We start from the raw sequence: 13,489 nt of genomic DNA, 5'->3' as shown, positions 1-13,489 counted from the left end.
TATCTCCGAGAAATGTCAAAGGATTATTTTTGTGCTGCTGACGCTCATTCACATCTTCGGAGAAAGTCTTATGAAAGGCATAATTATCTCCACGTGAAACCGCGATAGCCAGGTTACAGATCATTATATAGCATTACTGATGCAGTCCACAGTCTGGCAAACACGTACAACACGAGGTACATGTATGTGCGAGTTCATGTACAGTCAATGACAGTGTGACAGTCTCGCAAACACAACAGGATATGTTAATTATGCTTTGCAAGTACATTGTTGTACATGAATTATAATAATCACAGTTTCCACAGTCCCGCAAACGTAACAGTAGATGATAATGCTTCATAATTATTATAATAATTATCTCAGTTTGTTTAGGTCACCTGACTCAAAGGTTCAGTTAGGTTCAATCTGTTTTTATCCGACGTCGTCCGTCCGTCTGTTCATCATGTGTAAACGTTTATAAACTCAATAACCAATTCCAACCAAATTATATGAGATGTTTCTTTGAAACAAATATGTGAATTTGGTTACTCTGACCCACAGGACCCTGAGGGGGTGACCCAAAAGGGGAAAATTAGGCCAATTAATTAAAAATTTTTTATCTATACTCTATACTCCCGAATAGTCTTCATATATGTAAAAGTAAACAAATGGTTTATCTAATTTGTTAAAGTCATTACTGTTGGAACCCCCACGCATTTCTCCCCAGGGTGGGGGTTAAGTTTACTATAGTTGTGTAGCAAAATACATTTAAACTGTAATTTCTTCAACTTCTTCTCCAAAACTACTGTTGATGCTTCCTTGGCACACGGAGAAACAAATTTATGAATTTGGGCATCACATACACACATCACATACACACACACCCACATGCACACCCACACATACACACACAACACACACTAACATACACACTAAAACTAACAGACACACTTGCACACCCACATGATTGTGGTTTGTATGCTGGTGAAAATGTTGAAAATTGTAAACAGCCTCTAATTAGCCAAATGTCTGGTTTTCAGTCAATTCTTGCTTATTTTAGCTTCCATTAACAGTCTTTTCCTCCTTTCAGAGAAACTAAATAAAAAATAAAAAATAAAAAAAAATGGTGGAAAGCTGCCTTGATTCGAGAAGAAACAAAATCGTGAATTTGATCATTCTTACTAGTCAGTTGTGAAGTGTGATGATGAATATGGTGGGTCGTGGGTTCATGCAGTCCCTCCCTGTCTCCATGCACTATACATGTACATGTGGTGTGAGCCAGGTAGGCCTATATTGCCAGCAACTACTACATAGTTATACAAACAAATTATATCAAGTCAATAATTTGTTTGAAAATTAATACCGGCCTCGGTGGTGTTGTGGTTAAGCCATTGGACATAAGGCTGGTAGGTACAGGGTTCGCAGTCTGGTACTGGCTCACACCCAGAGTGAGTTTTAACGACTCACTGGATAGGTGTAAGACTAACAACTAGCTCACTGTCCTGGACAGACAGCCCAGATAGCTGAGGGGTGTGTGTCCAGGACAGCATGCTTGAACCTTATTTTTTTTTATAAGCACAAAAATAAGTTGAAATAAATTAAATTAAATGAAAATTAATGCTTCCAGTTGATTTGAAATTTGCCTTTGTTTCAGAAATGCACCGGACATTCCAGCGAGATTTGTATCTTCTTCGACTGCGGACGGCGCGGGACTACGCTCGAGCACTGGAGAACAGCATGAACCCCATCTCTTCTGATCCCACCGAACCCATCAAGCTGTCCGCTCAAGTGTGTCTTTTATCTCATACTGAAATACAGATAGAGAGTGAGAGAAGGGGGTGGAGGGTGGAGGAAGAGAGAGAATGAAACCCATCTCTTTTTCTGATCCCACCAAACCCATCAAGCTGTTCGCTCAAGTGTCATTTATCTCATACTGAAATACAGATAGAAAGAGAGTGAGAGAAGAGGGCGGGGGTGGAGGAAGAGAGAGAGAGAAAATGAAACCCATTTCTTATGATCCCACCAAACCCATCAGAGGAGAGAGAGAGAGAGCCAGCGGGGAGAGAAAGAGAGAGAAGAGAGAGAGAGAGAGTGAGTGGGTGTGTGTGTGAGTGAGAGAGCACCATGTTGGTGCACATGTAGTTTTATTGCTAATACATCAATGAACACATTTCACACATACAGCTTCTATAATGCTTACACCGTAACAATCTGCTTATCATGTGCACATGGTTAGTTGTATTTTACATTTAATGACTCAGTATTATTAAAAGAGACTGAATGTGTTTTCTAGCTTCCAGTCAATTTTTTGTTGTCCAGTATAGATTTTTTATATAATGTGTGTGTATGATTTACCCTAAAATAGAATGTCTTAAAACTGTCTCTCCTTTAACAAAATGTCCACTTCATAGTCAAACGTATTTTTTAAGCCTCACACTAAATGTGTCTTTCTAAGCATCCTTAAGCAGATATTTTATATTTTTTATAATCATATGGTTCTTTATATAGAAATTCATGAATAATACAGCATTTGTATGGCAAAGGAATTTACCTGTGCTTTTTATAGACAAGAGATTATAATTATACAAAGGATATCCTTTACAACAAGCATACATGGCTACATAATATGTTTAGGTTGCATTTTTCGCTCTTTACTGATTTTCTTCTTCTTTTTGTCTTCTATAGAATGGATGTCTATTAGTATTCAGTGTGTTGGCGAAGTCTCTCAGTGTTCTCTTCTATTTGTGGCACATAAAATTAACCCAATTTGTTGTAATTCAATCACAGGACATCTTGTCCTCAAGAGCTGTCGTGCTTCTCTTTTTTTTTCAGAGTGAACTTCTTTCTGAGATGAGCAAATGAGACCAAAATAACCTTCTTTTTTTTTCTTGAAGAAGGAATTATGCAATATATACTGGTAGAATCTTTAAATGAAATGAAACAAAAAACCACAAAAACCACAAACCCTACAGTAATTAAAGTTGGTAAAAAGATTTTCAAATGTGGATTAAGTTTGATGAATTTTGAAGGAAAGGAATGTTTATGCAGAGATTTAAAACAAAATCATCTGGAAATACATGTAAGCCGTTCAGTGTTATAAATACATGTATTACATGCATTTTGATTTTCATTTAATAAAAAACCCTAGAAGAATCCAAACTCACACTCTTCGAAATGTCATTTAGGTGAAATCCACACTCCTTAAAATAAGATGACATCCCTGAACATGATTTAGTGTCTCAGGTGAAGTAAGTTATAATCTTTATGCCTGTGTGTAAGAAAGTTTATTTTATTATTAGACCTTTGTACTGTAAATTCAATTAAAAAGGCAAAGTTGGAAAAAAATTGTTGTCCAGTTTCTTCCAAATAGGCATGGGCGCTGTCATGTTTGCAGTCGTTAAAAATGAAAGTCATCCATTTATATACATTTATTACCCCAACAGGCACTCATAACAGAGAAAATAAAAATCATAATTTCTCACTGAGAAATTATCATGCATTGGTTTAACGTACACTACTATTGGACGATTTGATGCCAATAAACCATCACCTTGTCGGTACTAAATATGATATCATCACGATTTGGAAAAGCACACACAATGACGTCACATAGCTTAAAGCTTTTACATTTATGTCTTTTTGGTTTCAGTGTTAAACTTGTAATAAAATAGTAGTTTAATGCAAATCATTCCAGATTTTTTTTTTTTACAGAATATATAGAACTTTGGGTTTGAAAGTTATCTGTGAACCGTGAATAAAATACAAAGTTAAAGCAATACCCAGAACAGTAAAGTAGTTTACGTCGTTTTTATATACATGAACATGTAGCCGATGTAGGCTATATTGAAAATAAAGGCTTTTAAAAAACCCAACCCAAATAGCTGGGGTAATAAATAGAATAACAAACTCTGTACCAATTATTATTAAATTTATGTCGCTAAAGCTCATGACAACTGAGAATTGTTTCACTTGGGACATAAATTTGATAATAACTGGTAACTTGTTTATTATTCTTTATGTATATACCTGCAAAAGTGTACTTTAAGTAGATGGAACTTTCAAAACAAATCTGTAGTTATTTTTGACAAGTTGCAATCTTTGTACATACATGTACATGTACTTTATAGTCAGACTGCTTACAGGACAATGCCTTATGTCTTATACCTGTTTAAAGCAGCCACTGTTATTCACTATCAGTGGAGTGTTTTAACAATTTGTTTGTAAGTGAGTTCCGTGCAGAGTCATGTAGTTACCATTTTAATAGCTACTAATTCATGTGCTGGTGTGTTAAATAACCGGCGTTGATGGTATCGTGGTTAAGCCATCAGACATAAGGCTGGTAGGTACAGGGTTCTCAGACCGGTACCGGCTCCCACCCAGAGTGAGTTTTAACAACTCAATGGGTAGGTGTAAGACTTATCTCTCACTAACCACTAACCAACTAACAACTAACCCACTGTCCTGGTACAGAACAGCCCAGATAGCTGAGGTGTTTTCCCAGGACAGCGTGCTTGAACCTTAATTGGATATAAGCACAGAAATAAGTTGAAGTGAAGTGTTGAATATGCCTTTCATATACTCTGCCTCTTTTGTTTTGCAGGTTCAAGGTATCGGCCCCACCTTCAAGCTGACGGTGAACCTTCAGAACACGTCTCTGACCATCCCCTCATCAAACCTGGTCGTCACCTTCGACTATGACAATGGGTTGTACTCTTTCAGGAAAACTTTTATACAGGTATGTATGGCAGGTATAGTCGAACTTCGTTATCTCACACGATTCCAAGATATCTCAAAACTTTGAGAAATGGTTCAATGTCAGTATTTTCACCCACTAGATTTAGAGTGGTAATATATATCTTGAACCAGTAATATTCTAAGCTTATGGTTCAGTTCCTTCAACAATGAGATAACGAAGTTTGACTGTATGTAAAATTCAAGCTAGACTCTCAATTAACGAGCTGAAATTAACTCTCTTTTTAGGGAGAAGTGAAATTTTGGGAGAAATGGTACATTAAAGGGACATACATGTACCCCAGTTTTTAAACACTAAGGCATATTTTTGACTGTTATTAGAGCTGTTTGTGATAACTGGAATCATACTTTACTTACATTTTGTTGTTTAGATTATCAGTTTCTGTACATTAGAAGTGATTTTGGTCATCCTGATCTTTTTATTATCACAAAATGCATTTCTCATATTTTTGAGACACGTGTTATGGAGTCACGGTTTAGTCTATTTTTAGAGGGTATTTCACCATTTCAAAGTCACAGACTCATGTTTCACCCACTTGTAACTTTATCCAAATGTGTTACTGGTTTGTAGATTAACTAAACTTAGTGTTAAATTTCACGGGTTGAAACTAGGGTCTGTCCCTTTAAGGACAGGAATTTGCTACCTCAGGCAGTTTTGAACAAATAACAAAATTATCATTTCAACTGATGACAGTATTCATGTGGCAAAAAAACCTGCCATTGATAAAGCTTCTGACCTGCAGTAGTGCATATTGCAACTATGGCAATTTCCATTAAAAAAGACAGGACAGGAGGGGGCGGGACGTAGCCCAGTGGTAAAGCGTTCGCTCGATGTGCGGTCGGTCTGGGATTGATCCTTGTTCGTGGGCCCATTGAGCTATTTCTCGTTTCAGCCAGTGCACCACGACTGGCATATCAAAGGCTGTGGTATGTACTAGGGCCTCCACGAGTCCAAAATATGGGACTCGAGTACTCGAGGGTCAAACTCGACCCAGACCCGAGTACCCGACATTTATACTAGATGATGATGAGATTAAAGAATAAAGTTAAATAGAATTATGCATTTTAATTCCAGGGCTGAACATGGATGCCAAATCATGTCATTGTATTGCATTTAGAAACCGGTTGATATATTTAGTGTTATGATGGATGGACGGCCAGTTTAAAAAAAGAAACTAGTGCATGATCTTATAATTATTGTGTCACTTATATCGTTGATTATCTAATCCTGAAATTATTGTCCTACATTGTCCAGTGTATTATAATTGATTCCACCTTGTACGGGTACTCGAGTCCTGTGAACGGACTCGAGTCTTGCTAGACTCGACCCGTGCTCGAGTACTCGAGTACTCGTGGAGACCCAAGTATGTACTACCCTGTCTGGGATGGTGTATATAAAAGATCCCTTGCTGCTAATCGAAAAGAGTAGCCCATGAAGTGACGACAGCAGGTTTCCTATCTCAATATCTGTGTGGTCCTTAACTACATGTCTGACGCCATATAACCGTAACTAAAATGTGTTGAGTGCGTCGTTAAATAACGTCCCGCCCCCTGTGCCATCATTAAGTTCGAGCTCTAACAAATGTTTCTTTTGGTCTAAATAATTATATAAATTATTACAATTGTACATTACAATAGTACAATACATTACAAACACTGATACTGGACTACCAAAATATCTTTAAAAAGAGGTCTAATAATATTTTTTATTATAGTAATCCTGTTTTGTTCAGCTTGCATTTGTCGGGGCATGTTGTGAGGTGGAATCGTAGATAATCCCCATTGCATACTGTATAGTCGAGATACTCGAGAAACCCTTGCGAAAGAAAGAAATGTTTTATTTAACGACACACTCAACACATTTTATTTAATGTTATATGGCGTCAGACATATAGTGAAGGACCACACAGATTTTGAGAGGAAACCCGCTGTCGCCACTTCATGGGCTACTCTTTCCGATTAGCAGCAAGGGATCTTTTATTTGTGCTTCCCACAGGCAGGATATCACAAACCATGGCCTTTGTTGAACCAGTTATGGATCACTGATCGGTGCAAGTGGTTTACACCTACCCATTGAGCCTTGCGGAGCACTCACTCAGGGTTTGGAGTCAGTATCTGGATTAAAAATCCCATGCCTCGACTGGGATCCAAACCCAGTACCTACCAGCCTGTTGACCGATAACCTAACCACGACGCCACCGAGGCCGGTCAAACCCTTGTGAAGTCAGCAGTCCCTCTTTGATTAATTTAGTCATAATTCTGGCGTTAGCAGAAATCCATTGAGAAATTGAAATTTCTTCAGGTCTTAATTTAGTTTGCCCCTTTTTTAATCACTATGCTAGTGCCGTCGTCTGAAAGCCCTATCATATTGTCTTTATCTTCGGCCACGCATTTCGGTTATGTAATAAAGTCATTAATAAACATATGGTTTCTCATCTGGGACATGGTTACCAACGTCTGACTCGCCAACTTTTCCATCCAGTCACAACATGTCGTTTAAGGTTGTCGTACCAAATAGATTCGAGTAGGCTGTTTAGCTCTGCGTTATTAGACAGGTCTTTTAGTGGTCATACTTGTAGCGATGTGACAACTTTTTGAAGTAGTTCCCGCTGTGCCATCTTAAAATTCAATTGCTCAATGTCATTCCTATCAAGACTGTCCAATTCATTGGGAGACATAAATTCTTCTGCCAATAGGTTTTCAGTTTAATGTTCATTAAAATCTTTGTCTACCAGCCCGTCTTTGAAACCCTCCTTTCCCATCTTGCTGACACGCTTGCAAGCTACACACTGAATAGGCAACGCTCAGGGTGGTGGGCTGCACATGCACAGCAGAAATTATATAAGAAGGAAATGTTTTATTTAATGACACACTCAACACATTTTATTTACGGTTGTATGGCGTCAGACATATGGTTAAGGACCACACAGATATTGAGAGAGGAAACCTGCTTTCGCCACTTCATGGGCTGCTCTTTTCGATTAGCAGCAAGGGAACTTTTATATGCACCATCCCACAGACAGGATAGTACATACCACGGCCTTTGTTACACCAGTTGTGGAGCACTGGCTGGAACGAGAAATAGCCCAATGGGTCCACCGTCGAGGATCGATCCTCGCCTGCTGCGTCCCGCCCCAACAATGTCTAAATGCACTAGTTAAATGCAAATAATTGTTTCATTATTATTTTGTCAAACAATCCCCTTGTTAATTGACACATGTTCGGGGATGGCCTGGAACATGTACATGACATTCAGCTGGCCTTGATGGTGTAGTAGCTAATCCTTCTGCTTTAAGTTTGGTAGAGACTGGGTTCAAATCCCAGTACCAGCTTCTGTATGGACACAGAATGAGTTTTATTGGCTCAATGGGAACTATTAAGAACACTACCCTGACTTCTTTCCAACTAATTGTGTACATAACAGAATTGCCTTCTCCCTCCCATCCATCCCCCCTGCCCATGTGGTAAATTGTTTAACATCCTAAGGCTGGTGTGATCCATAGAGGATACTCTCTGAGTGTCTTGTGATAGCATAATTTATGACCATGAGTTGATAAAAGTATGAAATCTGATGATTTTTATACTTTTATCAATGAGTGCTGATAAATTATGATATCACAAGACATGAGGAGAGTGTTCTTTTTATCATCCATTATTATTATTTTCATTGACAATTGTAAACAATAATGTCAGTAATTTGGGTTGAATGTCACTATATTTGGCAGCGGTAGACTTGTTTACTAGCAGAACTACAGTGGCGTGACTTCACTAATGATAGGTTTATAGTCCTTGACATTCAGACAAGTTTGCTATGGCAGTTAAGTGCCATCGCAAATCAGTTTTGCAACAGCACTAGGGTGGTAATTTTAAAGAAAAGATTACTTCTGTCAAAATTATCCATCTATGATCCACTGTAGTAACTGTAGTAATAATATGCTAAAAGATGACATCTCATCTTTACTGTAGTGCGCTTCTATACTGGAATAAACCGATTTATATTAATTGAGGAAACATTGGGCCACACTAGATTATAAATGATTTTTTCTGGGATCTATAATTGGACAGAGTTCAGAGAAAAATGTCTACAGACTTTTCACCACTCTCAGATTTGCAATGGCAATGAAATGCTGTTGCAAATCAGTTTTGCGATAGCTTTTGCGACGGCATTGCCGATTGCCGCCATGAATTTCGAGGACTGGGTTTAGCGCTGAAACATACACAGTGGCATAATAAAAAGAAGCGATATCTCCTAGGAGAATATCACAGGAGATATCGCAAATTATAGTGCCAGCGATATCTCCTACTAAAGCGTTTAATGGATGATAAATAATGTTCGCTAGAATATTTTCTTTACAGGTTCCAATGCTTGTACCTGGACTGAACTACTCGTTTGAGACCTTCATCGACTGTCTCAATGATAAAGGTATCTCAGACGATATCAAGGTAATTTATTTCTGGGTACAAATCAGACCCTGTGTTTATAATCCGTTCAGAGTCTAAACTCAAAACTATTAGAGACTGAGAGGTTAACGCCATGGCAATGCTATGCAAATTGTATGCATTTGATGTCATTAGAGATATAGAGAATACTCCCCGAGTGTCTTGTGATATCATAATTTATCAGCACGAGTTTTATACTTTTATCAATGAGTGCTGATAAATTATGATATCACAAGACACGAGGGGGGTATTCTTTTTATCATCCGTTATCATTATTTTCATTTACGACAATTGTAAACAATGTCAGTAATGTGGGTTGAATGTCACTATATTTGGCAGTGGTAGACTCATTAACTAGCAGAACGATAGTGGTGTGACGTCGCTAATGATAATTTTAGTGTGGAAAAACATACACAGTGATGTAACAAAACGAAGCGATATCTCCTAGGAGAATATTGCAGGTGATATCGCAGTTTATAGTGCCAGCGATATCTCCTACTAAAGCCTTTAATGGATGATAAATGAGTCTATAGTCTGTCCCACAGGAAACCCTTTTTATCACACTGAAATTAGCTACAAGTTATTTATTTATGAGCCGATTGTTTTGTAAATTGCACACAAAAATAGTATATTTTTGTTATTTCCAAAACACTTTTACTTTTCTTCTTGCGTCAAACGAAACTGAAATTATTTTTTTTAAAATAAAAAATTGTGGGATGATAGGACAGACTATATAGACTTTAAAGTTTTACAAGCACGGGCCCAGGCGCAGAACTACATTTTGGTGAATTAAGTGGATAGGGTGCACAAAACCTGGATTGGCATGAGAGTGCTAGTATTGACGTAACCTGGAATTTGTTTATAAATGTTACCAGGGGATACATATTTGAAGGTTTGCCTAGGATACAAATGAACCTTTGGCTGGCCTTGGTAACATGGTACAAAGTGAGCGAGTAACCCAGTGGTAAAGCACTCGCATTTCCTCTTCCTGGTACAAGTGAAAAAAGCGAAGGAAAGGAATATTTAACAAAACATTAGCACATTTTACACTACAGCTATTGGCTAGTACGAGATTTGGTTTTGAGTATAAAATTAAGAGAGGAATGTTTCTGGAACCACATCAAATAGCACCAAGGGATCCTTCATAAATAAAGTATGGTTAACAACACCACTAGAACACATTGATTTATTAATCATCGGCTATTGGATGTCAAACATATAGTCGTTTTGACACAGTCATAGGGAGTAAGCCTGCTACATTGTTTTATTAGTAGCAAGGCATATTTTATATGCACCATCCCACAGACAGGATAGCACATACCACGGCTTTTGATATACCAGTCATGATGCACTGACTGGAACGAGAAATAGCCCAATGGAGTCACCAACGGGGATCGATCCCAGACTGATCGTGCATCAGGTGTGTGGTTTACCACTGGGCTACGTCCTGCCCCGGGATCCTTCATATTCACTGCCTTTGTTTAGTTGGGATGAAAAAATATATTGTATTCACTACTCAAGAGGGATCCTATGACCTATAACATGTTGGGCAAGTGCTCTACAACTGAGCTAAATAGAAATGAGTACAAAAATGTCAAGTAACTCAGATGTTATTTGGCACCTATTATCATAAATAACAATGTGTTAAGTGCGGTGTTAAATAAAACATTTCTTCCTTCCTTGACTAAAATGTGAGGAAGAAGGCTAAAGGTGCCCAGATGAAATATAATCCCACTCTGTCTATATTTTTTCTTTGTCTTTTTTTCAGGTTTATGTGTTAAAACAAAGTCGAAGCATTCCCATTGTGACAGGAGTTATCAGTATGCCAGTTAGTGAAGGCATAGTGGTTGTGTAAATCAACATGGAACGAAAAACATCTGGAACAAAACAGTGTGATATTAGTAAAGAAAGTAATAGTGATTCAGGGGCAGATCCAGCAAATATTTTGCGGGTTGACTAATATGAACCGACTCGTCAAAGGAGAATCCAAATGCAAAAACATAATAACAAAAGAGAAAAAAAGGGCCACTTAAATATTTCTTTTGGGGGTGTGGGGGGTACCCTAGTCACCCCTGGATCTGCCTCTGGTGGTGGTGTCAATCAGCAATGGAATGGAAGCCATCTTGGACAAAACAATTTGACAACCCCTGCAATTAAGAAAATGTCTACGGCAAAAAAAAAAACCATGCCACTGAAAAAAGCCCAGAATATAGTCCAAGGCAAAAAAGTGCTGTGGGCAATTGCAGGGGTTGTTTGATACTCTACGTCATCACAGAGATAATGTACAGAGAAACTTAACACAGTACTAACAGAGATGCCACGGTCCATATGTATGGCATCTTTTCTACAACAGTGATGTTAAACTACATCATTACACAATGTTTTCTATTTATTTTATTATGGCTGGTAGAAAAAAAGAAGCATTTATTTCCCTTTCCTCATTGATAGTCAAATACATGTATTTAGATCTAGAGGTCAAGATAGACTGGTTCTTGCACCCAGTAAGAATCTGACAGATAAGAACTTGCTTTTAATGCAATATCAATGGAGACCAGTCTAAATATCAGCATCTGGGCCCCAGATTACCTGAACTACCGTATGCACTTACGGTGAACTTGGCGCAAAGATTGCATCGTGGAAGGGGGCCCTGCAGGATTCTCGGGACTGCAACTTGGAGTATACCAAATAGATTCCTGTAAATGACAATGATAATGTATGTGGCTAAAATTCGTTATGCAATATATCAACTGAACTATGACCCATACATTTGAATACTACGACATTTCCCTAAAAGTATAAACTGAAGAAAGTGGCACATTTTGGATATAATGGGACGTGTCCACAGCACAAAATTGCAGTACATGTACCTAGTTTTTTGGAGGTACATGTACCTCACAATCAAGCACAATCATGGTACTTGACACAATGCTACTGAATTAAATAACACTGCTTGTTATTTCATTTGGGCGATAAAGATCACCATTGGTAGGACTGATACAATTAACTGTGATATCCAAAGTTAGGTGCACTTTGACCTGGCTAGATGTTATTTGGTATAGTGCTACCTACAGAGTTTTATCACCCTGTGCCTTTCATACAATCCTTACTTCACTACTGAGAATGTAACATATATCAAAAACTATTATATTCTGGGATAGATTGGGGCCTGTTTCGATTGCAAAAGAGTCTTTTTATCTATACATTGAACCCAACCTATTTTATTCATTGTTGTGATTGTAATATTGAATGCAATAATAATAAAACTATTATCAGCCATAAAGTATTGTTTGCTTCTTGTTCAAAAAAGACTTCATGCGTATGGGCACACATATTTAAATGTAGGTTAAAATGATTACAGACAATCTGGGAAGAAGATAACCACGGTCATAAGCGTACAAGACTGATGGAGCAAATCCGTAAATTTGGGCAAAAAAAGATGAGAGATATTCGGGTATAAAGAGCTTGCCTGAAACCTTTTTACCATGCATTTTCATTATTTTATTAATAATAGCTGTAATCCATGTAAAATGCGCAGTGATTCGTTTGCAACCCTACATAGCCGTTCGTCAGTAATGCTAATATGAATAAATACAAATTTACTGTTTCCAGATTTGGACATTTTCGGACAATGATCAGCCTGCCCCCACCCCTACAAAAATGGGAGCCCCTATACTAACCAACTGCCTTAAATTTAGCATACTGAATCGCCTTTGGTAGTCTCTGTTGTAAGTTCAGTACAGATATAAGGCTATAGTTAGTTTTAGTCTGGAGTACCTTGTATATATTTTAATACAATGTGCAGAAGAACATATTCATGCGAAGTATAAAAAGCACTATAGTAATTATAATTATGTTGGACTCCACAATTGTCATGGTTTGAAATGTGCTGCTGTGTCATAAAACAAATATTTATTTCATATCAAACGGATACCCCATGCTGAAGACTGGATGATTAATGTTGAGGTATATGAATAAAAAAATCCATCTCCTTATATAATATTATGATGGAAAAAAAGAAGAAAACATGCAATTTGAGACCAAATTTAATTCACTCCTACAGAAGTTAAACTTGTATAAGAAGAAGGAAATGTTTTATTTAATGACACTCGACACATTTTATTTTCGGTTATATGACGTCGGACATATGGTTAAGGACCACACAGATATTGAAAGGAAACCCGCTGTCGCACGTTCATGGGCTACTCTTTTTCGATTAGCAGCAAGGGATCTTTTATGTGCACCATCCCACAGACAGGATAGTACATACTACGGCCTTTGTTACACTAGTTGTGAAGCACTGGCTGGAACGAGAAATAGC

At 37.7% G+C, this 13,489-nt stretch overlaps 1 protein-coding gene across 2 annotated transcripts in view; it reads left to right on the top strand.

Annotated features, from left to right (window-relative positions):
* Positions 1–12,451, top strand: part of LOC121370001 (Bardet-Biedl syndrome 1 protein homolog) — a 37,864-nt gene extending 25,413 nt beyond the window's left edge. The window contains exons 12-15 of one of the 2 annotated variants that reach the window (XM_041495088.1): positions 1,634–1,767; positions 4,580–4,714; positions 9,088–9,154; positions 10,940–12,451. In XM_041495088.1, coding sequence (XP_041351022.1) covers positions 1,634–1,767; positions 4,580–4,714; positions 9,088–9,154; positions 10,940–11,004 — 401 coding nt within the window. In that variant the 3' untranslated portion in view covers positions 11,005–12,451. Of the gene's footprint in view, positions 1–1,633; positions 1,768–4,579; positions 4,715–9,087; positions 9,175–10,939 lie in introns of both variants that reach the window. The other variant, XM_041495087.1, reaches the window with a different exon arrangement.
* The last annotated feature ends 1,038 nt before the right edge of the window (positions 12,452–13,489 follow it).

Source organism: Gigantopelta aegis, chromosome 4 (assembly GCF_016097555.1).
Source record: "Gigantopelta aegis isolate Gae_Host chromosome 4, Gae_host_genome, whole genome shotgun sequence".
NCBI lineage: Eukaryota > Metazoa > Mollusca > Gastropoda > Neomphalida > Peltospiridae > Gigantopelta > Gigantopelta aegis.
Note: the sequence above shows the minus strand (reverse complement) of the source record. Positions and strands in the feature narration are given on the sequence as shown.